General features: G+C 52.8%; 9 protein-coding genes across 9 annotated transcripts; 6 read left to right on the forward strand and 3 right to left on the reverse strand.

Annotated features, from left to right (window-relative positions):
• Positions 1-2,153: 2,153 nt before the first annotated feature.
• On the forward strand, positions 2,154-8,084 carry Z519_07306 (uncharacterized protein; the record flags this gene model as incomplete). Its single annotated transcript, XM_016765041.1, has 1 exon — positions 2,154-8,084. The coding sequence occupies one exon, from the start codon at positions 2,154-2,156 to the stop codon at positions 8,082-8,084; it is 5,931 nt and encodes a 1,976-aa protein (XP_016618991.1).
• A 787-nt stretch (positions 8,085-8,871) lies between these two features.
• Positions 8,872-9,255, forward strand: Z519_07307 (uncharacterized protein; the record flags this gene model as incomplete). The annotated part of the gene is made up of 2 exons (XM_016765042.1): positions 8,872-8,910; positions 8,959-9,255. The coding sequence occupies 2 exons, from the start codon at positions 8,872-8,874 to the stop codon at positions 9,253-9,255; spliced, it is 336 nt and encodes a 111-aa protein (XP_016618992.1).
• A 739-nt stretch (positions 9,256-9,994) lies between these two features.
• Z519_07308 (uncharacterized protein) lies at positions 9,995-10,585 on the forward strand (the record flags this gene model as incomplete). Its single annotated transcript, XM_016765043.1, has 1 exon — positions 9,995-10,585. One exon carries the CDS (start codon positions 9,995-9,997, stop codon positions 10,583-10,585), a length of 591 nt encoding a protein of 196 aa, XP_016618993.1.
• An 846-nt stretch (positions 10,586-11,431) lies between these two features.
• Z519_07309 (uncharacterized protein) lies at positions 11,432-13,755 on the forward strand (the record flags this gene model as incomplete). The annotated part of the gene is made up of 3 exons (XM_016765044.1): positions 11,432-11,869; positions 11,959-12,379; positions 12,443-13,755. The coding sequence occupies 3 exons, from the start codon at positions 11,432-11,434 to the stop codon at positions 13,753-13,755; spliced, it is 2,172 nt and encodes a 723-aa protein (XP_016618994.1).
• A 474-nt stretch (positions 13,756-14,229) lies between these two features.
• On the reverse strand, positions 14,230-16,503 carry Z519_07310 (uncharacterized protein; the record flags this gene model as incomplete). Its single annotated transcript, XM_016765045.1, has 4 exons — positions 14,230-15,420; positions 15,472-15,945; positions 15,998-16,025; positions 16,079-16,503. The coding sequence occupies 4 exons, from the start codon at positions 16,501-16,503 to the stop codon at positions 14,230-14,232; spliced, it is 2,118 nt and encodes a 705-aa protein (XP_016618995.1).
• A 312-nt stretch (positions 16,504-16,815) lies between these two features.
• Z519_07311 (uncharacterized protein) lies at positions 16,816-18,556 on the forward strand (the record flags this gene model as incomplete). The annotated part of the gene is made up of 2 exons (XM_016765046.1): positions 16,816-16,971; positions 17,048-18,556. The coding sequence occupies 2 exons, from the start codon at positions 16,816-16,818 to the stop codon at positions 18,554-18,556; spliced, it is 1,665 nt and encodes a 554-aa protein (XP_016618996.1).
• Positions 18,557-19,007: 451 nt separating this feature from the next.
• Positions 19,008-20,900, reverse strand: Z519_07312 (uncharacterized protein; the record flags this gene model as incomplete). Its single annotated transcript, XM_016765047.1, has 4 exons — positions 19,008-19,094; positions 19,200-20,380; positions 20,439-20,495; positions 20,567-20,900. The coding sequence occupies 4 exons, from the start codon at positions 20,898-20,900 to the stop codon at positions 19,008-19,010; spliced, it is 1,659 nt and encodes a 552-aa protein (XP_016618997.1).
• A 753-nt stretch (positions 20,901-21,653) lies between these two features.
• On the forward strand, positions 21,654-23,852 carry Z519_07313 (uncharacterized protein; the record flags this gene model as incomplete). Its single annotated transcript, XM_016765048.1, has 8 exons — positions 21,654-21,859; positions 21,909-22,008; positions 22,061-22,344; positions 22,405-22,733; positions 22,794-22,828; positions 22,887-22,945; positions 23,006-23,143; positions 23,213-23,852. The coding sequence occupies 8 exons, from the start codon at positions 21,654-21,656 to the stop codon at positions 23,850-23,852; spliced, it is 1,791 nt and encodes a 596-aa protein (XP_016618998.1).
• Positions 23,853-24,860: 1,008 nt separating this feature from the next.
• On the reverse strand, positions 24,861-26,170 carry Z519_07314 (uncharacterized protein; the record flags this gene model as incomplete). Its single annotated transcript, XM_016765049.1, has 2 exons — positions 24,861-25,968; positions 26,028-26,170. 2 exons carry the CDS (start codon positions 26,168-26,170, stop codon positions 24,861-24,863), a joined length of 1,251 nt encoding a protein of 416 aa, XP_016618999.1.
• Positions 26,171-27,047: the final 877 nt, after the last annotated feature.

Below are 27,047 nucleotides of genomic sequence, written 5' to 3' on the forward strand. Positions count from 1 at the left end.
TGGACATGGAGATCGAGCGAAGCTGGAAAAAGAAAAACGGGAGGGTGTAGTGGTAAAGGATGTAAATCGAACTGGATAGCTTCTTTTTCGCCATGCTTGTCCTCCCGAGCTATTGTCGACGAGGCTATGTAGCGTGCGTGGCTTGGTAAGTGCACCATCTTCGTCACCTAAATTCTGCAGTCATAAAAAGAGGAAAGAGAGAGGTGAGAGGGAATAGGTTGCACAAGGGTGTTTGCAGTGCAAGCCCTGGGAGATGACACGCATCCTTTGAGTACAAGAGGACTGATTGGATTAGTAGCCGTTGCCTACTTGTTTCATCCAACGTCTGAAGAGGTTCGTGCGCAGCCGAAATTCATAGGGTGCACGGGTGTCACAAATGGCCATGCCGCCTTAGTTGGGGGGTTGAGAGCAGAGCAGCCGATGACGAAGCGGGTTGAACAGGCCCTGCGAGGGCCCTGCGAAGGCCATGGTGCAGCCCTGTCCTGCCCTGTCATGCCCTGTCCAACAGCGAGAGGGGCCGGACGGCAGTCCACATTGTGTTGACATGGATTGTCATTGTTTTTTTTTTTCTTTCTCTCTTGGATGCATGATCTCGGAGATGTCATGCGCGTCGACGCAATAGACCCTCCTGTTTCCGTCTCTGCCGTTGCTGAGGATAGGGCGACGTTAGGGGATGCATGGAACAGGCTATGCTGGAGCCGAGTAAACCATCAACAAACAGACGGAATGGAAAAAGTGGGGAGGACTGAGCGAGCGAGCAACTCACAGAGAACACTGGAATACGAATTGTCAGCAAAAGATAGATGAGGGCCAAGCAGAAGCATAGCTCACCATTGGAGTCGAAGGGTTGTCGGGTTCGCAATAGGGCCGGCATTGAGAGGAGTGAGTGACCAGAGCTATTCAGAGGAAGCGTTGTGCCAGGGTGCCAGGGTTGCAGGTCAGAACAAGACATTGGATGATGTAGACCACAGATCCTAGGATGGACTAGGAAGGATGTTGAGTTAATCTTTGTTTAGGAGTTGGCTCGATGTGCCGACGACGACTGCGGACAGAAGGTGTCATTGGTGAGACTGCGACAGGAATAAAGCCCTGGATTGCATTAGCTGGGCTCAGTCGAACGGGAAGGAGACGTTCGAGCATGTACGGCGCATGTACGGAGCATGTACAAGTAAGTACCAGGTAGTTGACACGCAGGAGACCCGGCAGCGCAACAGCAGCGCCAGCAGGGCCCAGCAGTGCCTAGCGAGCATTCTCGGGTCCCTTAAGGTCCCCTCACGCTCCCTCTTGGGTGCCTCGATGCTTTGAAAGCAAGCCCCACCCGTAAAGCACCCTAACGAGATCACCAGCATCTGCAGCCCAGGTGCAGCCAGTAGCAGTAAGGTGGAAGACTGTGGGCGCTTTGGCTGCCCGCCCTCACACAGCGAGACAGTTTGCTTGGAAACTTAAGGGGACAACGCTTATGACCTACAGTGTATGAGGGAGACCCTCAGACCACCCAGCTGCCCGTGACTTACTCGGTACCCTTCCTGCCCTTCGCAACTGTCCCACTCTCCCCTGCGAACTGCCTGTGATGACTGGCTGCAAAAAATAATTGCCCAGCGCCGAGCGGCAGCATCTGAGCCTTTCTCTCTTGGGCACTGCGTTTCCGCAAAAGCAACACTCCAGTCCTCTGTTACCACATCGCAGCTTCGATCATCTTCATTGACCCAAATTTCTGCCTTGACAGTTATCACCATCGTTCGCTACCTCGACTGCCATTTTGTGGCCGATCCCTTGTCCCTCTACACCTCTGATGTAGTCGTCTTCTTTGTCCTCCAACAAACCCCAAGAGAAGGAAAAAACACGCCGCTCTCGTCGCGTCAACCGCCACTCCTCCTCCTTCTCCTCCTCCTCACCTACCAACGCTCCCTCTACAGTCCCTCGTCGACGCACATAAAACACTCGTTGCCGTTCTCTAACTTTGGCATTTCTCCCGCTCCTCACAACGGCTCCGGCAAAATTTCGACGACTCCGTCAGAGATGTCAAGATAACGGGGGACTTTTTGGCTCCCATGGTGGGTCAAAAGTCGTAAAGGACCCTGCCCTTTCCCTGGCCCCTGTCCCTTCCGCCTACGACTCGTCTTCGAAGGACCATTCTTCCTGCAGCAGGAGTAATGGCCCAGGATGGATCCGAACAACAGTATTTGGAGCCACCGGTCATTACGGCCATCAAGAACGATGCGGGTTATGGAAGCGAATTAACTCGCCATGCCATGGAGAGATCATTCAGCCAGGACATTCAAGAAGGAACTCAAGAGCTGAAGGAGGCGGCTGAACAAACCCGGAACATCATCCTTGATCTGAGTCTAGATGGCCATATTCGCTGGGTCAGCCCCTCTTGGACCGATGTTGTCGGGACTGATCTCGAGCATGTTCGGGGTCACAAGATATCGGAGTTCATCAGCGACAACCCAGATGTCTTCGAGTCGGCCATTGAGGCCCTGAAGTCAAACGATTCCAAAAGTCAGATCGTCAAGTTTGCTGTTAAGGTTGGCCCTTCCTCCGACATGGGGACTATGCTACGGACGGAGGACGGTCAAGAACCAAGGGAGGATAATGTCGAAACTGACGAGAGTGGAAATGCAGTTCTTGAATTGGAGGGCCAAGGAATCATGGTCTACGACAGGACGTCCGGAGGAGAGTCGCACACCATGTGGATGTTACAACCTGCTCAGGAGCCCATTCGCATCGAGATTGCTCTTCCTCAAGCACTCGTTGAAACTCTTGGAGTTGGCGCGGAGATTCTGGCAAAATACCTTACTGAGCTCGCAGAGTTCGGGGCTAACGACCCGGAGAATCACCCTCCGCCCCTTCCTATTCTTTGCCGGGTGTGTGAGCGGTCCATCGTACCTTGGTGGTTCGAGAAACATTCAGATCTCTGTGTACAAGAACACAAGGCCGAAATGGATGTGCAAATGGTTCAGGAGAATCTCTCGGAACACAGGCACGCAATTGTCAAAGTGCTCGACGCTTTTGAGGCTCGTCAAGGGCGAGGCTCAGGCGGCGAAAATCCTCCTGCTTCAGTTCCCGAGTACAAGGGTATGCCGATTGGTCCATCGCCGACCTCTTCAACCGGCGTCTCTTCAGCTTCAGGGTCTCATAGTGCCAGTCCGGTGAGGTCACGGAGTCCATCCACAGCCGGCCTAGGTCATGCTCGGGCTCGTTCGTTCGTCGTCCGGCGGCCTCTGGTTCGGATTGTGGAACTGATTTTGGACCTGTGCGACACGGCCATGGAAATCAACGTACCTTCAATCAAAGACAGTAAAAGCTCGGCGGAGGATGACTTCAAATCGCAGTCCCCGCAGTCCGAGTCCAGAATTTCCCAAATCATCCAATGGCAACCTCCAAGCAGCCTGGACAACGAGCCTGGCTTAGCCGCCTTGAGTGCGGATACCGAAAAACTGGCTCGCGCAAAAGTGGATGCCGTCCACCGATATCAGAATGTTTTGGAATACTCAGAGCGGATTCGACAAGAATACATGGCTGAGGTCGATGCATGTATCAATGAAGCTTTGATCAAGGCTGAGCGGGCTGCGGCAGGCGAGGCATTGTCTTCCAGTGAAAGTGAGTCTGAAGAAGAACCTACGCTAGAGGGCATTCTGGAAAGCCCAGGTGAAGATTCGGAGCCCACTCCACAACCGCTTCCCGTGGAGCACCTCGAGCCCGAAGCCAGTCGGAGCACATCATATGTCGGACTGAGATCGATGGCTTCTGCTCTCAGAAATCCCCGGGACTTGCCCCAGATCACGATGGGAGCTGATAAGAGACGATCATCATCTCAAGCAGTTTCGACGGGCTCCAGCAGCCCAATCGAATGCCCCACTCCGAAGTCTCACCGGAGCAATCTCATCTCTCAACCTCAACCAGTCTCGAATAGACGGTCGATGTACATTGAAGATGCCAACGATAGTGACAGCAGTCTGCCACCCCCCTCTATGTTGTCGGGCAACTGGCGAGCCGACTCTCCAGCCTCTGCATCTGAACACGGTCGTACCGCACAATCACGGGACCGAAAGAGACGAAGCATGCATCTGCATGGCCTTAATTCGGCCTCACCCCATCGCCAGCAGTCACCAGCAAGATACCCGCACCCCCCGCCGTCGCCACTGAGAATGACCAAATCCAGAATCCCCAGTGGAGAAATAGCCCAGTCGCCTGTCGTGTCGCCGTTATTGACAGCCGGTGAATTTGTACCTCCGGGCAATGCTCCGACCCTGCATAGGAGGCAGTCGTCGATGCATTCGTCTGACCTGAAGACCCCGTCTTCCCCTAGGTTGAACTCTATTTCTCATCCACAACAGCGGGCACAGGCTCCTTCGATAAAGGACTTTGAGATTATCAAGCCGATCAGCAGAGGCGCCTTTGGGAGCGTGTATCTGGCAAAAAAGAAAATCACTGGCGAATACTTTGCGATCAAAGTTCTCCGCAAATCTGACATGATTGCAAAGAATCAAGTCACGAATGTCAAGGCTGAACGCGCCATCATGATGTGGCAGGGGGAGAGTGATTTTGTTGCCAAGTTGTACTGGACGTTCTCCAGCAAGGATTATCTTTACCTCGTCATGGAATATCTGAATGGAGGTGATTGCGCGTCCCTTGTGAAAATCCTCGGAGGATTGAGTGAAGATTGGGCCAAAAAGTACATCGCCGAAGTCGTTCTGGGTGTGGAACATTTGCACTCTCGAGGGATTGTCCACCGCGACTTGAAGCCGGATAATCTTCTGATCGATTCCAAAGGCCACCTGAAGCTTACCGACTTCGGTCTGTCTCGTATGGGCCTTGTTGGTCGCCAGAAACGCGCACTCAAGCAGCCTGATGAGGCTGTGCCCGACCTTTTGAAGCAAGGCCCTTTCACCCAAAACGGTTCGGGGTCAAATCCGGCCTCAAGATCAACCTCTTTCGACTACCAGGGCCCTCACTCGCCAGCACCAACACCTCTCATGACTCCTGCTTTCACTGGGGGTCTTGATCAACCTTCCTACTTTAGTCTGAACCGGGAAAGCTCTTTAAGCCGAGAAACATCACTAAGGAACTCCGGCTATCGAAGTGATAGCGGCAGCGGCTCAAGCTTCGATCTCCATCAACTCTTCAAAAAGCTCGGAGTGCAAGAAGACACCGACTCACCCCCTCAGAGCTTTCCGCGCAAGATTGAGGAAGAGGCATACAGTCAGGGTAGTGCATCACCCGATCTGTTCCCTCTATCACAGTCGATGAGTAACGTCTCTCAAGCGGCACCCGTTCCTGTAGCTTCTCAGATGTTAGCTCCCCCACTATTTGAGCCTGAAGAGAGCGATCGCCGTTTTGTGGGTACTCCAGATTACCTAGCACCCGAAACTATTAACGGCACCGTGCAAGATGAAATGTGTGACTGGTGGTCTTTGGGTTGTATCATGTTCGAATTCCTTTATGGATTCCCACCTTTTAACGCAGATACGCCAGAGAAGGTGTTTGACAATATTTTAAACCGGAGAATTGCCTGGCCTGAGGATGACGAGATTGAAGTCAGCCAGGAGGCGAGAGACCTCATTGACAAGCTCATCCAGCTAGATCCGAGAGAAAGGCTGGGTGCAAACAAGGACGAGAAGTACCCGAGTGGTGGCGCTGAGATTCAAGCTCATCCCTGGTTTGCTGACATTCACTGGGATACACTCTTGGAAGATGAAGCTCAATTCATTCCGAACCCCGAACACCCAGAAGACACCGAGTACTTTGACTCGCGCGGAGCCACCTTGTCATCCTTCCCCGAAGAACTGGAAGACCAAATCTCGCCATCAGGCACAACCCCAAATGGTTCCGATTATCCCAATCGTCCTCACGATGCACTTTTTCGAGCCAGAACGCAAGCAACTTCTGCTAAGCGTGGCCTCATGCCTCTCCACATTCCTCCCCATGTGGTACGCGATTCCCGCAGCCGGAGACTCAGCGAACCCGTCATCGCTGATGATTTTGGGAATTTCACTTTCAAGAACTTACCCGTACTGGAGAAGGCCAACAAAGACATAGTCGAGAGAATGAGGAAAGAAGCGATGCAAGCTCAAGCTAGAGGCTATGCTCATTCGCAAGCTATGTCCGCCGCCAACAGTCCAGCACTGGGGTCTCCCGGACCTTCACTTGAAGGCAGCCCTATGATGCCGATGCCTGTAAAGCGGGCGCTATCTATCAGCAAGGGCCACAGACCAGGTTCTCCGTCGAGTCTAGCTACGTCCAACTCATCACCTAGTAGGCCTTCACAACCTTCTTCGCCCCTTTTAGTTCAATTCTCTACTGCGCAGCATCATGATAGACGAAAGACTTCTGGGTCTTCCCAAGGAAGTAGTTCTCTTGCTCCGAGCAGCTTCTTCGATATCCCCCACGACGCTATCAAACATGGACAAACAGCCACGTCATCTCCCATCAAACCTGCTCGGATGCCATCAGTTTCACCCGCAAAAGCAATGCCTCCACCACGGGCTTCGACAGTCAATGGGCGTACCAGATCGCAGACTGTCGGTTCGCAAGAAAGCGATGGGCAAGCTACCCAGCGGGAAAGTTTCGTACCTGGCCATCATAAGCGCAAGAGCCAACTTCTTGTCCGAGACGTCTCGCCGTCTTCTTCAGACAATGAGTCGGCGCAAGCGAAAGCGCTGCTCAAGGTACAACGTCGGCGGCAGAGCTCGAGAAGACTTTCGCAGATCAACTTTCTTGAGGGCCCCACATATCGGCCTCTGGATGTCTTGATCTGCGAGGATCACCCAGTGTCCAGGATGGTGATGGAGAGGCTCTTTGAGAAATTGCGGTGTCGAACAATTACCGCGACCAATGGTCCCGATGCTCTACGACTTGCTATCAGCCAGATCCAGTTTGACATTGTCTTTATGGAATTCAAGCTTCCTCTAATCAGCGGAGTAGACGTTGCCCGCATGATTCGAGACACAAAGAGCGCGAATACCAGTACTCCCATCGTCTGCATCACCGGATATCTGAAAGATCTCCCCGAACTACATCACTTCGATACCCTTATGCAGAAGCCGCCGACTACCCAGAAGTTGATTGAGATGCTGGCCAAGTACTGTTCGTGGAAGCCGGCACCGAAAGACTTCCGACCCGCTGTTCCTTTGACCATCCCACATCTCAACACGCGATTCGAACCTATTCCCACACAAGATAGTCCCAGTTCCGTGGCTTCGAGTTTGGCCCCTACTATACCCGACTCATCATATCGAGGATCAGCTCGGGAGGATTCGATTGGCAGCGGTGGATTTTTTAGTGATTTGGAATCCTTCAAGAGTGATGATATCCCCGTCATCGTGTCTCGCGCTGCCACAGACGAGTGGGCAAAGGCGGGATTAGGGATCTCCGACGATATCGTCCTGGGACAGCGACCTTATATCCAGACAGGTTACCCTCATCTTGTTCACACCGAGTCTGCACCCCCAAGCGCTTGCGTCGATGACACTAGTGGATACGGCCTTCGAACCCCGCGGCGGCAAAAGTCGTCGGAAGCTGTCAGATTGAAGCGAGAGCTCCTTGAGAAGAACATGAACCATGCCAGCGGAGCCGCTGAAGAAGGCGATGACGAAGACGAGGAACTGGGCGACGTACAAGTGCGAGCGCGGTCACCCATCGGCAAACCTGCGCGGCCATCGTCTAAACTTGGAATTGAAATGATGCGCACCAACAGCCGTGGAAGTGTCATCTCCATGGGTGAAGACAAACAAACAGAGGCAGACAGCCTTAGGAAGTCTCTGGAAGTCCTGGAAGTGCGCATGGAGAATCTCAAGATCCCCGAGGAGCCCAGTACAACTCCGTTGGCCGAGATCCAACCACGGAAGAAGCCTGAGAGAACTGTCTCCCAGCATTCACATCCTCAGCAAGAGACTGTCCGTTCTCCCAGTGGCCAAATTACACCCCCAGTCATATTCCCCCCAAAACCCGGGACAGCCTTTGCGGATATTGAGATGGACATGACTCCAGTGCCAACCAAGATGATCAACCTGGAAGAGGAGCCTACTCCGAAGCCCCACGGCAGTCCTTCGGGACCAGAAACTATACAATCTCGTCGCTAGCTTTTTTTCTACTCTTTCTCATGTGTATATGCGATTATGACTGACTTATGGAAATTTGCTCGAACGATTGGAGCCGTGTCTTTTTTTTTCTCTTTTGTACACAATGACCTGTTGCAAGGCGCTGGAGGAGAGGGAAGTGCGGCATCGTTGGCGTTCGAATGAAGGTGGGAAAAATGCACCCATAGCATACGTTTTATTTTATTCTCTGGTGTCCAAGTCTCGGTGCATGGTACAACACGGCTTAAATAGTTCAACCCTCAATAAATCACCATTTCCCGACAACGATGTTCATAAAGCGACTCTGCCTTTTCTCGCACCCTCTGTATCCACCGTGACATTGTGAGACTGAGTGTCGAGCGGCCGCTCTTACCAACTTGCACGGTCTCGGTGATGGTGACAGTTGGCAGCGTAAGGCACTGGTTGGCAGGTGATGGAAATGGCGTGAGCTGGTGTTTGATTATTGGATCGGTGTTGGGTGTGTCGTCATGGTCCTGAATCCTGCCTATTGTCACAGCAACCGGTGGGCAATTGTTGCCCGACTTCCAGGAAGCGATTAGCGTAGAGCAACCCGAGTTGCCGTTCCTTTTTGTCTGCGTCCCCGCGTCCTCTACTAGTATCTCTTTGCTCTTCCTTTCCTCGTATTTATTACCATGGCGCTTATGTGGGTATCTCCCTCAACACAATCATAATGCTATTCTAACAAGCGTTCTATAGTTTTAGGCGCGGCCAAGGTTCCCCCCCGCCCTTCTCTCCCCCCTCACCACGAGGTACGGCCTGGACCACCCCCATGAAGTGGGTGGTCGTAACGGCCGTTGTGTCGTTACTGGTGAGCGCCCTGGCAGCTCTGGTTGCCAGAAAGTCGTTCCGGATGTAGGTTGTCCGGACGTTGAAAGAGCTGCTGGGGCGGCCTCAGAGTCGCCAAAGCAGCCAAGCTGGTGAGGGAGCCCTCCCACTGGTTGGGTTGGATTCGGTGGGTGCCCGGGAAGAAGCCGGCGAAGCTGCTGCGGCCTCTGTGGTAGGGGAGAGACGGGAAGAAGAAGAAGAAGAAGAGGAGGAGGAGGAGGAGGAGGAGGAGGAGGAAGTGCCGGTGGTAAGTTCACCGAAGTATCTCAACGTCGAAGGTGTTGTGAATGCTAAGCGCTTGTCACTATCACAGCCCGCCCCCAAATGAGGGCATCACGTTTTTTTTTTATTTTTGTTTTGGAGTTTGGAGTCTGGAGTCTGGAGTCTGGGCGTCAGGCGTTTTGGGGCCTTTGTGCGGGAGGCTGGCGGGCCAAAAGAGAGAAAAAAGAAAAAAAGAAACGCTGAGCAAAAAGTCTCTGCCTCCTCGTGGCGCTCGGTGGAAACCTGGGGAAGAGCCCACCAACTCACCCCAGGGCTAAAGAGATCTGGTTCCCTCCATGTGGGAAAGAAAATATGACTTGGAAGACCTCTACAAGGACATTCGTCGGCAAACAAGATCAACCCTTTCCGGCCACTCTGCAGACCGCTGCTCTCGTTCCAATAGAGCATGCAGAACTCAAGCTATGTCCAGCCCGGGATCATTCAGGACCTCAAGGTTCTTAACACCTCCAACCACCGGATCTCTCTCAGATCACCTCAACCGTATCCCAGACCCGGGTCTAAAGTTGCTCTATGGACCGCCATCCCCAAACCAAACTCGTCCTGTATCCAGATGTCTCACTTTGCGCAGCGGTTGTGTAGCTGAGCCTGAGGACCTGACAAAGGTAAACCAGAGACCCACTGCCACAGGGCGTTATAAGACCCCTCAGACCACCACTTCCTTGTCGTGTACAAGACGCCCCTCATTCGTCTTCAGAGCCCCGAACTAAGAGCACAGACCGTCCGCCTGAGCCAACATTTCTTTCGACATCCTCCTGGCAACGCTTCCATACAAAACTAGCACCACAATGGCGAACCGTACCACCTTCATCATCTTGGCAATGCTCCTTGTCATCCTCCATCAAGTCTCGGCCAAAGAGGTGTCGGACGTGCCAGAGCTGTGCACACCACTTGGCCACCCGGACATGGATTGTGAACACGGCATTGTCTGCGAGAAGGACTGGCCTTCGGAGACGGGAAATTACGGGCTGAGACCTCACACTATCAAGATTGAGCCTTTGCGGAGAGTCTTGTTTCACCCAAGAGTGGTCAATTCCACAGCGACCAAAACCGAAACCCATCAACGCCGTTGGAGCAGACCATCTGTCGTGCCGAATTCCGGATTTGGGTTTCCAGAGCAGTGTTGCCGACCAACCATAGAATGTTACAACTTCATGACTACGCTCGAAGACTACGACGGCTTGGATTGGAATGGCCGTCTCTTGATAAAGGATTTAGAGACGTGGAAGAAAGCGGAATGCTGCATGGCTGACTTTGTGACACCCAAGTCGTGGTGTCTGTTTCCTCCAGCACGAAATCGCTGGTACGACTTTGGTGAAGGACCACCGGCTTGTTCGAGATTCCATGGAAACTATTGGATCAATTCTCCCTTTAGGTAGCTTTGAAAAAATATTAAAACAGAATCCAGCTTCTTCTGCTCTTGTACTCGGATGCATTTCTCGCCTCCTGCCCGTCGGTCCACCGTGCTGTCGAGAACCTATTTGTGATTGATTTGGTCCTTCCACCAAAGTGACTCACGCATCAGTCTGGCCTCGCCTACACCTATTCCCCCCCCGGTGTCCTTGAGCAGGAATCACTCCATGTGCAGGTCCGGTCATGCGCGTGTCAAGAAATCCTCTCATTCTGACTTCGTCGTCTTCTGCTATTAAGCCTGGCCATGAGACCACAAGCGTCTGGATCATCCGTGAAGGATGGCTCCGACGGCGGAAAAGACGACCGAAAAAAACAACAAAGACGATTTCCCAGTGTTTTTCGAATTGGCCCGTCTTGCCACAATCAACAAGCCAACTTTCAAGACGAAAGTGAGAACCTGGACCCAGGTGGCCAGTTCAAAGAAAAGGATCTTTCAGGCCCGACGGTAGACCCATACCGTGAAAAATGGAAACCCCACATATCAAATTGGACTCCATGCTTGCCACATCAGGCGCAACTCATCCGGTGGTTCATCTACTTGAGTTTCACTTGAAGTTTGGCTAGAAAATGGGCTTGGAGCCCTAGGCTTTTACCAAGCCCACCAGCCTTGCGGTTTTTCCAAGTGGAGAAATCGGGATAGTGCCGAGGCGCGCTAAAACGGCACACTGCTCCGTTTCAAGTTAATTAGAACGAGTCGCAAAACATACCTCGTAGGTCGCTACAACGGCTTCAATTCGTCTTTGTTTCGCACCACGTTCCATATCTTCTAGTTCGTGTGCAATGATGGCAATCATGCGAATCCCAAGTGCGACATGGCTGAGGGTGGTTCGTACACAGTGTCCGGAGATCGAGCACGATGGATCTACCAGGAGAGCCTCAAATGGAAAAGGGCCAATCCAAAGAGCTCTCCTCCAGTGTTCCTACCCCGTCGCTTGAGTATTCATTCTGACAAGGACCAACCGATAATGTATACAAGTGAGGAGAAAGCCCGTCGAGCCCGGCAGAGGTGCCAAGCTTATTACTATGCCGCACAAGATCCCGAGTACCATGTCTCTCTGTTAGATAGGGCTGTGGGATCATTGCTGCGTTGCAACTTCGATGGAAGCCTCGATGAAGATGCTGTCGTTACGGAAACATGCACCCTGTTATTCCGCCCGTCGCGAACCCCACAACTTCCCGCCTCTCTCTTCGCAAAGGTCAATACGCACGCACTACCTTGGCTCTATTTTGGGGGCGCTCAATCTGGCTGTGTAAGGCTCACCAGGACAACTGGCGGGAGCTGCTTGTAACCAACTGGATTGATACGAACTGTATCCGGTTGGCGTTAACGATTGTCCAGCTCCGCCATGAGTTGACGTTTGTTGGCACGATGCAGAACTATGTGAACACCATTGCACAGTTGCTTGAAACAGTTTTTGACCTCTCGGCCCGCACAGACGATACTGCCGCTGAAAGACACTGGCTGGTTGCTCGGAGCTTTCTCTGGACATGTTGGAGCCGTACTGTGATGCTTCATTTCCACTATCACCTGGATTTGCAACTGCGAGGCGGATACGATGCCGAACGAAACGAATTCCTGAACATGCACCAACCACTACCAGCCTATGGGACAACTCCGGATGCCTCGGAGAACTTGCCAGAGTATATGTGCAGCTGGGCCTTTGGTCTCTTGAAATTGGATAGAGCTTCCATAGGACAAGATTTCTGCGACTTTCGAAGCCGATTTTGTTCCATGTTTGGCGACAAGCCAGGGGGCGTGTGTATTATTACGTCTTCTCGAGCCTATAACTGACAAGGTCCCGAACACTGCCAACGTTTCACAGGCATGAAGATAATCGACCAATCGGCGCACGATTTTCAGTGTAACGGTGATTATGAAATGATGGTCTGGGACGAAGTCAGCTATAGAAACATTGAAGGCGCAAGAGCCATTTCCATCATGCATTCTCACAGAGCCACCATTCGATATTGTCAAGTGTCTCCTAAAACACTAAGAGTCTCACATGTGCGGGCTCACGGTGCTGGAGGCAGACCCCATACAGGAATGAATGCCTGCCTGTTTGCACGACTCGTTCAGCTCGCTCGCGTGAATGAGCGTGACTCGTACTGGATGGGTACACCTTGTATTCCAGAGAGTCATGAACTTCGTTCCGAGGCGGTGGTCAATATAAACGGAATCTTCACCGTGAGCAGGATGACACTTATCTGGGGTCGCGACATTATGTCCATCGATATTAGCGACGGCTCAATAGAGAAGATGGAAACCCTTCTCTCCGTCCTCCTCGTTTGCGACCGGAACATCAGGTCTTGGACATTGCTCGAGTCCATGAGAGCGCGTCACAACGTTCATCTTCTCTGCAAAGACAACAAAATCGTCTCACTCAAGGAATGCCTCACAAGAGTTCACGAAAAGGGAGTGATTGCTATCGCGAACCTATTCCTCACACATCAGCAGCTCCTTCCGGCTCAAGCTCCATCACCTTTCGATAAAAATCCTAGAGGCGAGATTGTCAGACGTCGAGATGGTTATATCTCTGTGGAAGAGTCCATTTGTTTGCTGGCTTATCGACATGCGTCGCGCCTGAGCGATAGCATTGCTATCATGAGCTTGTTACACGATACCACACCGGCCTACACTGCGGAGATGTTCTGGAAATCGAAAGTTAATAGTATGGTCCATATGGGAATCCTGTTCTCTGCTCATCCAAGGCTTCGGCGCAAGGGCTTCGGTTGGGCTTCAGCTCAACCAGAGGTGTCTCGCCTTGCTATAACCCCGAGCTCACAATCGCCGATACTGCATCTGGCATACGACGGCTCCGGAACTCCTGTTGCACTGATCACAAGAGATGGTCTGGATGCGGAGTTCACAACGTTCGAAGTCTTCACAACCTCACCACATAGGCTCCCAACTCTGAAAAACTTAAAGGATCTTTTCGTCCGTAACGAGCACAATTGCTTTGCTTGTCCCTCACATCGAGCTCAAGAGGGCTTCCAGCTACATAAACATCGTCGTGCGCTATTTGTGCTCCCTTCCAAACCCGCCGTCACCAGTGCAATGTATCACGTTTACCGTGGACCCCGTAACGGCGCATTTTCTGGGGTAATCGGCTCGGATGACAAGGCTCGGAACATCTAGCACTAGCTAGGAGTGTTTGAGTGGGATGCTATAGCCCCCTGGCCTAAAATGAGACGTGAAGTTGAGAAGATTTTCCTGGTATGAGGATACCCGTGGCTGCCAAAACACGGAAGGGTAGACTAATTTGTGTCTACTTCTACATTGGAGGAAGTGATGCGAGAAGGGAATTCGAGGATGCTGGCCGGTCGCCTGTCTCTTAGGCCTCCTAGATCTCGATCAAGGGCCGCTGCAGTATCATTTCGCTCCCAATTGGACGAACGGTATGAAATGTTCTGAAGCATCTCCAGCAAGGTTTTTCAGACAAAGACCCGGCGCTCCAACATGGCGATCCTTGCGCCGAAATCTTCAAAAGCAAGCATGACGAGTGGAGAAGGTATGGTACGCTTTATGCAGCTGACTGAGCTGGTAATAGACAAGGTCCAGGGGTTTCACTGAGAGTATGCTAACTTTGACATGGTTCTTTAGGCAGGACTGTTATAAGTTCTCCACCTGGCCGAATCCACCGTGTCCGAAAACTAGCTGGTCCCATTGAACCCATTCATTGGGGTCAGTTTCAAAAGAAACGAGGTCGGGAAAGTTATAGCAATCGAGATCTCCAAGCTCGGGCAGATTTCCAGGTTGACCCTCCACCTGGATTCTTCCGGAGCTGGTCGAGCCTTGATCAAAGGGCACAGGTTTTGGCCTAGATGTCCAACTGTGGCGGATCGCCTTGATGTACCCAGGCGCCACTGGTTCCGGCAGACCCTCGGACTTCGCGGCGGCGACGTAGTCGTCCCAAACCTCCAGAGTCCATTTCCTCAGTGCAACATACACAGCTCCTGTGGACTCTTTGAAAGCTTCGGGGTACTGCGAAAGTACCACGCCAATCAGCTGCCATAACCGGTCTACCTCTGGCCCTACCTTGCGGTGTCGAGCCTCAATGAGGACACAGAGCATCGTATCCCAAAGATAGCTCGTGCCGATTCGCCATGTGTACTTCTGCAGCCCCTGATTGCCTCTCACTAAAACTGCATATTCCAACAATTTTGTTGCATTGGCGAAGACAATTTCACGTTCGGTCTGCGTGATTTTGGCACCACGTCCAGCAAATCGCCGTGGACTGTGAGCAAGGAGCCTCATCTTGCATATACAGGATCTGATCATGATAGATGCGAACGTATGAAGTGGATTTGACGGATCGCAGTATCGGAGATATTTTCTCTCCCAAAGATCTTCCATCTGGCCTATCATCTCATCTTTCTTGGCAGTCGTGATACCCGGACTCGAGAAGACGTCCCAGTGAGCATCATTGGACAATGGCAAGGCAAGCTTGCGTAGGCACCCTATGATCTCGCATCTGACAAGGCAGAGAACGATTGAAGTAATCCCACTTCGCTCGGGCGGCGGGTCAACCATGTCGGGACTGAGGTCTTCATCCTCGACATTCAAAGGCATCTTGGTGTCTCCAATGGACAGATCCAGGGAGGGTCTCACACCCAGCATGTCGGCAGCGCGAAAATCGACGTGCACGATGTGCCACCAGAGTCGACGCCTCATTTCCGTCTCGAAAGGGGTCAGTCTAAGGAATTCACCATCGCGATGGAGACCCATTTTGAGCGCCAGTCGCACCGCAACTCCTGACAAAATATACTGAGTGTCGTGACGATGAGAGGTTCTCACGCCGATCTATGGATATGAGGTCAAAAAAGGTCAAGATACTCCTGGGTTGCAACTTACAAGAAATAATGAAAAGGCTTGAAGTGTCGTGGGATTCGAAGTGTGAAGGAATCCAGCATTTACCAAAGCCTGACGCGCTATGGTTCGATATCGCGCAAGCATGACCGCCCTAGGTCCTTCCAACAGACTCTGGCATTCATCGTCGTCCAAAGCGCTGACTGTGGCAAGGCAAAAGCCAAACATGGCCGCCTTGAGGCTGTTTGGAATCTCTTGTGGACGTGGCAGTGCACTCGTCAACGAGGCCCAGAAGGTTGGAATGTGCAGGATTTTCATCACAGGATCAATCCGGTCCACATATATTTCTTTCATCTTTAGCAGGACCTGGATAGAGGGGCAATGATCGACCAGATTTGAGCTGTTGGAGGCGCTGGGATAAGAGCATGCTTGGTCGAGCGGACTTAGAAAGAGCTCGCATTCATGGACACCGGCCTCGTCCATTAGCCCGACAGGGGCATATTCGTCTGGATGGCGAAACTAAGGCGCTTTGGTCAGGCAGAAAGTTGCTTCACTTAGTCGCGGATCTCACCTTGTCTCCTAAGTTGGACCACAGAGCGCTATCGGGGCACTTAGAGACGGGCCAGCAGAAAAGGGGAAGACACGATCATACCTGTCGAAATATCTCGAGGTGCCTTCCGTGGTGACAAGCTTGGATCTGGTTACATCAAGCCGGACAGCCTCGCATTTGCTCTCGATCTGAGACTCGTCATCTTTCGATACACCAACCTCTGACCTGGAAGCTGATTGTACATCTGAGGTGTCACTGTCCAGGGATGGTTCAACCTTTGCGCCATACGACATCAGCATCTCTTCATACCGCCTCAATTTGGCATGCAGCCCTTCTCGAGCAGGCTTCGTTCTCTTTCGCTTGCCGCGGACTGGGGGAATGAAGCTGCACTGTGTATCCCCCTTGACGCAGTTGGCGCACGGAGTCTGCCGATCGCACTTGATTTTGCGCTGTCGACAAGCCAGGCAAGAGTAGCCTTTGCGGTTTTCATCTGCTCCCGCTGCGTCCTCCGTTGGGGTCCGAGGCATGACTGATACTGGCCCTCTCCAGCGAAATATACCCGGTTGTCGGAAGAAGATTGTTGCAAGATGCCGTCTTGGATGCGGCACTTCCTTTGGACTTGTTCGATGTTGATCTCGGGGCTCGGAAGTCGAAAACTGAACCTTTGAGCCCCGAGAAGCGACCCGAATAGAAGAAGACGAGAAACCGACACAGCAGGCGTCCAGCAACAATCCAGGTATTTAAGTGTTAGGTATCCGGGTCTGCAGAGATGAGCAATGTGAGTTGTCTCATGGCGCCCATCAATTCTCGTTTTACCAAAGTCAATCAATCGTTTCACCATGTCCCAATCCTCCTCACGTGACGACGAGCAGCATTCAATGGATCACGGACAGCAAAAGGGTGGTGGTGGAGGAGCTGCCGATGGATATCCAAGCATGCAGAAACGGGTTCTCATCATGATGGCAGTCTATCTCTCGGTCTTTTTGGTGACTTTGGTATTCCAAGCTTCTCTCCAGCCCACACTCTATCAGGTTGGCCGTTGCCTTCGCTAACCCCGGTATTCACCTGCAGGACCAAAACATTATATCGACTGCGATTCCGCGAATCACTGACGAATTCCACTCTATTCAAGACATCGGATGGTATGGCAGCGCCTACCTGTTGACCATGTGTAGCTTCCAGCTTCTCATGGGCAAGGTCTACAAATTCTACCCAGTGAAACCAATCTTCCTTACTGGCATTGGGCTCTTCGAAGGGGGCTCAGCAGTATGTGGTTCAGCGCCGACCTCTGCAGCTTTCATCGTTGGTCGCGCTGTTGCAGGTCTGGGGGCTTCAGGCATGTTTTCGGGCATGATGGTGATCATGTTCCACACCGTTCCACTACAGCAACGACCGATTTGGCAGGGCGCCTTTGGTGCCGTCTTTGCGGTTGCTTCTGTCATCGGCCCTCTGATCGGAGGTGCACTTACCGACAACGTCATCTGGAGGTGGTGCTTTTACATCAACCTCCCCATCGGAGCAGTAGTTATCATCGTCACCATCTTCGTCTTGCACCTACCCAGCCAGAAGCTCGATGCACGAGCCCCCGGTCTCGTCGGGAAACTGAAGCAGCTCGACCCGGTGGGCAACCTCGTGTTTTTCCCTGGCATTTTCTGTCTGATTTTGGCTCTCCAATGGGGTGGGACCGAATATTCCTGGAAGGACGCTCGAATCATCGTTCTTCTTGTGCTTTGCGCCATTCTCTGCCTCGCCTTTGCCGGAATTCAGATCTGGAAGCGAGAGGACGGCACGGTCCCTCTGCGCATCGTCCAGCAGCGGAGTGTGGCGGCGGCCATCTGGTTCTCCTTCTTCACCGGCGCCGCAATGATGGCCATCATATACTATCTCCCCATCTGGTTCCAGGCTATCAAAGGCGTCGATGCCATCAGATCGGGAATCATGTTGCTCCCTTTGGTTCTTTCCACGGTTTTTGCTTCCATGTCCTCGGGCATCATCATAAGTCGCGTCGGCTACTATACGCCGTTCTTCATCCTCAGCTCCGTCGTCGCGTCCATTGGGGCCGGCCTGCTTTCCACCTTTACTTCAACTACCGAACACCCCAAGTGGATCGGCTACCAGGTGCTGTTCGGTCTTGGTCTCGGTTTTGGCGCACAACAGGGTCTGAACGTCGTGCAGACGATCCTAGAAAGGTCCGACATAGCCACTGGATCCGCCCTCATCATGTTCGCACGCTTCCTTGGCTCCGCTATCTTCGTGCCGGTTGCCGAGAACATCTTCCTCAACGGCCTGGTCTCCAAGCTGACAAACCTCCCAGGCATCAGCCCAAGCGCCGTGACCCAGGGCGGGGCCACTGATCTGAGAAACCTGGCCTCTGGGGACGACTTGAAGACTCTTCTCGCGGACTACAACCACGCGATTGTCCACGTGTTCTACCTCATCGCAGCAACCTGCGCCGTGACCATCTTCGGCAGTGTCTTTGTTGAGTGGCGAAGCTTGAAGGCTCGGGCTAGCGAGCAGGCCAGCGAGAAGGCCGAAGAATCCAAAGAAGCAACAGAGAGCAAGGACGTGCAAGATCTTTGAAAAAAAAAAAGACCGTTGATTTGGGTGTGCATATTTGGATTCTGAAAACTTTTGTATTATAGCTATGGCATTCTAGAGGAGATAGTGCACAGTTCACAGCGCTCTTTGTAATTTCTGATACAGAAAACCCCCCTTCCATCCAACGTCATTTGCAGGATGATGGCTCAGCAAGATCGAAAACTGTCTGGGGTCGTTATGTATGGCAAATGAATTCAACTAGGACTAATAGTAAATGGCACAACGAAAAAAGGTGATGACCGATCAAACGAGCGGCGGGGACAACCTCTATCTACGCAAACATCGGTGCTCTATCTAACAATGCCAATGCGGTTCTACCGATGCTGGTTGCTCGGATTAAGATAGTTGACGGGTTTCGACTCGCTGGCGATGCGGTTTCGGTCTGTGAAGTTTCCCTCCTACCCATTTCCTCTCCACGCACAAACGACGGCCATCAAATCTCGACCGACTTCTCGGTCCGCTGCTCCCGTCGCCGTGGGATCGCCATGACCTGATGGAGTTTGACCTCGGCGGGTTCAAACTGCGCAGCTGTCAGTGTCGATGAAGTAGGCCCGTCCAGCTGGGTCATGACGACGATATGGAGTGAACAGAGTGATGAAGGAGCAGGGACGATAAGTCAACTCACCTTGTAGATCCTCAACAGCGTGGCCCATATCTTGTACAGTTCCAGCTGCACGATGTTCTTCCCAATGCAGCTCCGACTGCCATGGCCAAAGACGAGCATGGACCTCTGCATCCGAAGCCGACGTTCGCGAAACTCGTCCTCGCTCTCCCCCTTCTGCTGCATCCAGCGCTCCGGATTGAATACTCGGGCGTCCTTGCCGAATATGTGCGGTAGCATGGCCATTGATGCGGCGTTCATCGCAATCACCGTCCCGGGAGGCAGGTGCGTGCCGTTGGGCAAAGTGAGGCCACTTTTGCCCGCCACGCGCTCGAGGTTGTTGGCAGGGGCCCCGAACTGTCGGTAGGATTCTTGGATCACGGCGTCCAGGTAAGGCATTTTCAGGGCCAGTTCGAGTGCCGCGGGGCCCTCGGTGTCGACCTCTTTCATCGCGGCCATGTTGACGCTCCGGATTTCGTTGTTAAGCCGCTCCTGGGCTTCCGGGTGCTCGGTCAGCCAGTGAATGGTTGCATCCATGGCGCGAGCGCTGTTATTGGCACCGGCCAGAACATTGGTTGCTGTAAGATGGGTGATCCGAAGGTCCGTCATCAACGGGTATGCTTTCCTGGCTGCGATGAAGCTGCCCAACAGGTCTTCGTGACGTCGAGATTGGGATTGTGCCTCCGGATCCTTAGAGGCCTTGGCCAGGCGCTCAGAGACGACGCGCCTAGCGAAAGTGAAGAACATACTCGGTTTCTTCGTAAACCATTTCAAGAGTGGGTTGCGCTTGGTCAGGGTATCGAGGAGGGGGAAGTTGTTGGCGACGCTAATGTATCTGAAGTTTTCTCTTTGAGCCTGGATCATGCCGTTAAAGTCATAGCCGTGGTCAAGGAAGCCAAGCGGTTCGCCGAATGAGATCTTTGACATTACGTCGAAGGCCCCTTGAGCTAGAGTAAGATGCTGCACACCACACGCCAAGTTGGGTAGAATGTTGAACTCACAGTATTGAAGCCAACGGGTCATGTTGATCGGGGTACCGTCAGCATCATGTTTATCAAGTTCTTTGATCAACTTCTCGATTGTTTCATCGATGTATGGTTCATAGCCTTTTAGAGACGACAATGAATAAGCATGAGCGATAGGGCGTCTGTAGGCTCCGTGAGTTTTCTCGTCCTTGATGCTGACCAGGGCCGTCTGATCAGTGCCTGTGAATGGTGAGCTTGCCACTCTTGAGAGTTCTGATTGTGGAACGGGTTCATTTACCGGTCATCACGAATACTTGATAGCCTGGGCCCTGTTCAGATTGGTTTCGGGTTAGCTCTGAGGAGGGGCATCAACTCACAAAAGAAAAACATATCATTTCTCGAGGAAATTGTTCAACAGGACCATACTTGCCTTGTCCAGGCGTTCTCGGAAGCCGTATATCGTGTCGATAGCCTCGGGGTCATAGACGAGGACATGTTTGGGGCCAATTCTGACCACATCGCCATAACGGCCGATCATGTTGATCTGGTAGTTGTTGACGCCTTCGTTGTGGTGGTTGAGTCTCCATGCTTGGTAACCACGCCATAGATTGGTGTATTTGGCCAGCCAGGGCCCGGGAATGTGACCAAGCCTTGCTCTCTTGCTTTGCACAAAAAGAAACAGGAAAACGGCGACGAGAAGGACAGCAGTCAGATAGAGAGGGGACACAGCCTGCTGAGTCAGCGGCGTTGAAAGCGCCATGGCGATGGTGACGGTCGTCGTTCAAACAAGACGTCGCCGAGGGGGACGGAAGCAAGTAAGAGATGCTAAGGCTTTGAGCCAAGGTTTAACTTAACGGGCTGGCTGGCGGTGAACGGGCGACTCGACTCGTTTGGCATGCTTCCCATTGCCCAAGCCACTGGGGAACCTATTTATGCTTACCCGAGGACAGAGTCAGCAGGAGCCTTGCCGTCTCCTCGCTCAGAACCAACTGCCGACTTGCCCCCAGAGGCGGGGAGAGACTCTGGGGAAGTTGAGCGAAGTTCCCCCGCAGTGTTTGAAGCTCCGCCTCACCCAGCCGAGCAGCCTATCATTTCAGTGCCGAGAATGCTCTTAACGGCTAGGTCGGCTGCTAGCCCGTCCAGGCTTACCCGAAACGGCAGGGATCATATGGTCTTGTGTTTCGAGGCGTGTTGGGCGTATTGGGCAACCACCGAGGCCGCCTGTGATCTCCTCTGGAACTCGCTGCATGTGTCTATATCACTCGGAGAGTATGCCACAAGGCCCTCTGCGGAGATTCTCCGTCGTGTAGAAGCACGAATCATCAAGCTGGCCGATGCCTGTCGAACAACTGCCGACACACAGTCTTCGGCACGGTACCGACACGTGGTAGCCTGGTCGTTCTGAATCATATCAGCTCCTGAGGTTCCATTCCCAGCTTCTACAGCCAGGTTCTACCAGTCTCATCCATCTTCTTCAGTGCGTGTTACTCTCTCTACATAGCAAGCTGCAATCATGAGCGGAGCGATGCAGACCGGACACAACGAGCAGGTGGCTCCTGTTCAGGTTGTAGACAAGCCGTTGGGCGAACACCATGAAACGACAGTCGAGTATGTCAAAGAGGTCAACGACACCATTGCCAGAACTGATTCTCACCTCGACGACACTCATGTCGCGCTCGGTTGGAGATCATGGCTGGTGGTGCTCGTCACCATGTTTGGGTAAGGCTTCAGGAGCGTCATGTTAGATCTTCTTGTTGACCACGAGCAGCAATTTGACCCTGGTCTTCGTAGTCGTTGCAGCTGGCTCGGTTATCGCCTTCATCATTCGAGACTTGGGCCACCCCGGACTTGCCGGCTGGATCATTCAGGTAGCCATTTTCTTTCCAGATGCACCTCTAACCGCGCTGATAGCTGATACAGGGCCCGCTGCTGGTGCAAAGCGTTCTGTGTCCCATTATAGGGAGGCTGTCTGACGTGGTTGACCGCAAATATCTCGCATGTATCCAGCTCTCGGTCGCCTTCGTTGGGTCCGTCGTGTCTGCCACGGCACACTCAATGAACACTTTGATAGGAGGAGGGATTCTCATCGGAATGGGACTATCATCCCTCGGCATTATTGTCGCCATTCCAGCAGAGGTTCTTCCCTTGAAGTTCCGCGCTATAGCCAATGGCGCCAACTTCCTCGGTGGCGCGTTCGGAGGCCTGTAAGTGGTGCTCCCTGCTGATTGCCTTTCTGCTCATCTGCTGAGATAACGTGTGAAAAGCATCGGACAACTTGGAGCCGGTGCTGTGACAAACGTGGAGAAGGACGGCTGGCGAAACATTTTCTGGATGCAAGCTGCTTTCCACGGTGCCACGGTGCTCATGCTCCTGGCATTCTACTTCCCGCCCAGACGGTCTGACTACCCCAAGATGACTCTTGCCGAGGTCTTGTGGTCGCTAGATCCCATCGGTGCTGTCCTTTTTGTCGGCGGTGCCACCCTGACCATCCTGGCGCTGGATTGGACGGGGGGCTCGTACGCATGGCACGACGCCCATGTCATAGCCCCGCTGGTTGTTGGAATCATTCTCCTCATATTGTTTGGAATATACGGTAAGCTCCTATCAGTGACCTTGGAACTTGTCATTGATGGGGTGGCTAATATCGAAATAGAGTGGAAGGGACGGACCGATGGAATTGTTGCTCATGTGAGAATGCTTTACCTCGTCGTGACTGCAGTCCACAACGCTGATTCCACCTGCTTAGGTCATGTTCAAGAACGGCTACAATTTTCCTCTCGCGGTCTTTGCTTTTGCCGTCGAAGGGTAAGTTTTAGGACTCGTGTCTGTAGATATCAAGACATCAGTGGACTGACTTGACCCCAGCTGGATCTTCTTCAGCGCAGTCAACAGTGTGACTCCTCAAGTCATCCTCAATCTCGGATGGGAGACGTCGTCCTGGCGCATCTCCATCCGTCAGCTCGCCTATCAGCTCCCAACCATAGCCTTCTCCATTCCCATGGTGTAAGTTTTCCCCTCTCTGCCTTCATTCTTGGAGACCTCCTGTTTCTAATTGCACCATTAATATCACAGACTCTACTCGACCAAGTTCAAGGATCTCAAGAATCCCCTCATTTTCACATACACCGTCTTCCTCGTCGTCTGCATCTGCTATGCAACCATCAAGCCCACCGAAAACGGCGCTCAGTACGCCTTTGCCGTGCTCGCCGGGATAGGTCAGGCGGGGCCATTGACTTTGATCCTCGCGCTAGTCCAGTTCGCCGCGCCGCACGCCTTTATCGCCACCGCTTCGGGGTTCGCCTTGTCCGCTCGCGCCATTGGCGGCGCCTTTGGCTCGGCTGTCCTTGATGCCATCATCAACGGCAAGATCGATGCCACCCTTGCACGTGATGTCAGCAAGGCTGCCACCGGGGCGGGCTTACCAGCCAGCTCGGTGCCGGACCTGCTGAAGGCTATCGAGGCAGGGGAGGGATTCGACGCGGTGCGCGGCCTCAACGGCACGATCTTGGACCAAGCCCTCAACGCGCGGGACTGGGCTTACGCACGCGCGTACCGGCTGGCGTGGGCGAGCATCATCCCCTTTGTGGCCCTGGCCATTGTCGCAGTCATCTTCATCAAGCATGTCAAGGAGCTCATGACCGAGCACGTCGAGGCCAGTGTGGAGCGGAAAGCTACCGGAGCACGGGCAGATGAGGAGATGAACGAGAAGTGAGATGGCTGCTACTGCTGTTCAATCATGTTCTTGAGTAACAGACCTTGTTGCGTGCCGTCATCGGAGAACAATGATGTTGTCGTTAACGATGAGGTGGACATACCTCGTTGCGGGACTAGGCTCTCGTCTCGTCTTTATTTAGACATCTCTTACCTGCCAAGTTTCAGGAGGTTGCAGCCTTGCCAAGGTTCGGACATGGGAATGAGACAAACGACGACGACGATCACAGTAACAGCTCTAGTCACGGAATGGGGCCCGAGCTTCCAGCAGTAATATATATCAGTGTGTAGTGACGATATCTCGACTAGCCAGCAAGGGAAGGGCATTTTGGCATATTTCTCCTCCTTATTGCCAGGGATGCGCACCCGAACGCTGTGCTTCAACCTATCTTTGTCGCGTCACGTGCGGGATGCCTCGACATCATCTACAGTGGCGCTGTTCACACAGGCAGAGGAGGATCTAACCGTCACACAGAAGATCCTCCGATCGTTCCGCAAAAGCATCAGGCGAGAAATCGGACGGCCGCTCGCTGTTAACGGGTTGATCGTCATGGCATAAAAGCTCAGAACACAGTTCTCCTGGATCGAAACACAAATTAAACACAAATATAGTCCATTTTGGTCTTAGGTCCGAGTACAGGCTGACAGACTAAAGATACAATATGCCATATAGCCAAGAAATGGAGACGGGGGTATCATATCCCGGGGTATTCATCCCAAGAAGATGCATCACAGCTCTCGCCCACCGCTGAACGCAGAGCAAGTGTTGTGCTCGTTTGGCCGGTTATACGTTGCAGACATGGGAACTTACAGATGCTACCCATGCCATGCAAACATTTCCGTCACCCGACGATTCCAACGTCACGCAGACAGTGTACACTGTCGCACTCGTTCATCTCCAAGCTTTTCACCTATCCAAGTCCGGGCGGATTCCAACCAAAACCAAGAAGCCTATCATCGAGATTATCATCAATTCATATCATCATCGCTTCTGGGGTTTCCGTCATTGTCATCTTCCAGCTTCAAGCTGTGAAGGGGTAGGCTGGGCTTCCGGAGCCGCGGGTTGTGTCTGTACTTGCCGACTTCGACCTGGCATCCTCAAACCGAGTCTTGATCTCCATGACGACTGGGTCTCGGTTCCTTCGTGACTGGGGGTGGTATTTGAGCTCGGTAATCGTTCTCTTTGTCGCCGTCGACCTTGTTCCCGATCTGACTGATCTGCCCGTTCTGCACGCACCACAAGGGGAAATCCATGCCGGTCACGATCATGATACACAATACTCATGAATCTGCCCGGTATGATCATGGCTGGTCTTCGGCCCGGTCGACCATTTCCGATAATTGAAAAGGCCGTTGGAGGGGGCTGCACATTTGTTGGATCCACTTCGGCACCTTCGGGTCGAGGTTTGGGGACGTAATAATCCGCCTTGCAGAGAGGACAACAGGCACGACGAGATGTCAACCAAGGATCAACGCACGAGGCATGGAAAGCGTGACCACAATGTAGCCCACGGATGTCATCGTCGTCGTCAATGTTGTCGATACAAATGGCACAGGCGTCGCCAGGATCAGGTAATTGCTCGGCAGGAAGGGCTGTTTGAATGCGTTCTTCGTCATCATCATCGTCATCGTGACTGGTGACTTTGTGCACCGGCGTCTCCGGTGACACTGTAGATGGAGTAGATTTGGGCCGAGATGGTGTGGCGGGTCGATTGTCCACATCACTCTTTTCAGCTTCCACCACCTCTGGTTCGCCATGCTCAGGAGGCTTCTCTTCAGCCGTAGAGTTTGTTTGTGCATGCGCCAACTCTTGAGCTTCGATTTCCTTCGAGTCCTTGGAATCTCGTTGAGTATTGTGTATGCTAGCCGGTCGAGAGGCAGTAGTTATCCCTCCAGCGGTGGGCAAACCTTCGTCGGCACGATTGGAACGCCATGTCTTGTATTTTGTCAATGGGAATTTTTCGTTGACTTCTTCAATGGTCATCAGCTTCTTCTCGCGCCGGCGGCGGTGTTGTCGAGGCATAGCTGCTAGATCTACCCCGTCTGGGTCTTCGCCATTCATGCGCTGTCGGTTACGTTGATTATATCTGAAGCAGTATTTGACACCGACAATGATCCTGGCAGACAAACAACAAGATTAGAGGGTACAGGATCCCTGACGGCGGGTGAGGCTCACCATAAATTGGTAAAGACGACGCCGAAACCCAGAGCCACAAAAAAGAGCAGTGGTGAACTGGGACCAGAGCCTCCATTATTACCAGGGTTCCCCGTTGCGCTCGAAGTGGGCGAAGTTGTGGTAGATGATATCGAAGTGGCCATCTTAGATGAGATATGACGGCCAAGGCACAGTAGGCGACGGCCGAGAGGTAGTCAGCGTGCAGATTGTGGGTGCGGAATTGGGTGCTGATGGGAGCATCTAAGCTGTGCCGGCGAATACGGATACAGGAGAGAAGAAGCGATTATTGCTCGAGTCGGCCGCTGATGGATAGAGACATGAGAAGGAGAGGTAACAGGGTGAAAAGGATGGTGAGGAATGAGTGGCGATCGAGAGTACCTCGAAATGGAGATGGTAATCGAGGAGGGACGGAACGTTCAATCGAAGCAAGGGTGAGATTAGAGGTGGTCCTCTGGCCTGCAGTATGGGCCTGGAACCTCTCTCAGACGAGGCGGACCGAGTGACAAAGGCGTGAGGTGATGGGGAGGGTGTGTTTCAAGGGGAAGAGGCAACGTTTGCTCCAGCGAGCGGATTGGCCCAGAAGATGAATACGCAGTCTTCAATAGGGTGGTTTCGGCCGAGGTGAGAGAAAGGAGGACGTGATGCAGCTGCTTCAAAATGATAAAAAGTCGCGGTGGACGAGATGGTTGACAAGGTACGAGAAAGCGAGGTAGGCGTGAGGGATATAATCCTGTAGAAGAAGGTGAGAGTGGAGGTGGAGGTGAAGGTCAAGGGTGAAAGATGGGCGCAGTTGAAAGCTGTGCGCAGTTCCTTCACGAGACCAAGTCAAACCAAGGCCGAGTCCCAGGTCCGAGGAGAGAAAGAAAAGCAATAATAATTAATTCAAGGGCTGGTGATCACTGATCGGTTTGCAATGGGCGGGAGGCCACAGCTCTTGCACCTGCTGGAATCCGGTTTAGTTAAAGGAGCTACTCGCAGCCTACTTTGTTAGGTGCCTTGGTGGCCGGTTACGCCTACAAG

Source organism: Cladophialophora bantiana (genome assembly GCF_000835475.1).
Source record: "Cladophialophora bantiana CBS 173.52 unplaced genomic scaffold supercont1.10, whole genome shotgun sequence".
Taxonomy (NCBI): domain Eukaryota; kingdom Fungi; phylum Ascomycota; class Eurotiomycetes; order Chaetothyriales; family Herpotrichiellaceae; genus Cladophialophora; species Cladophialophora bantiana.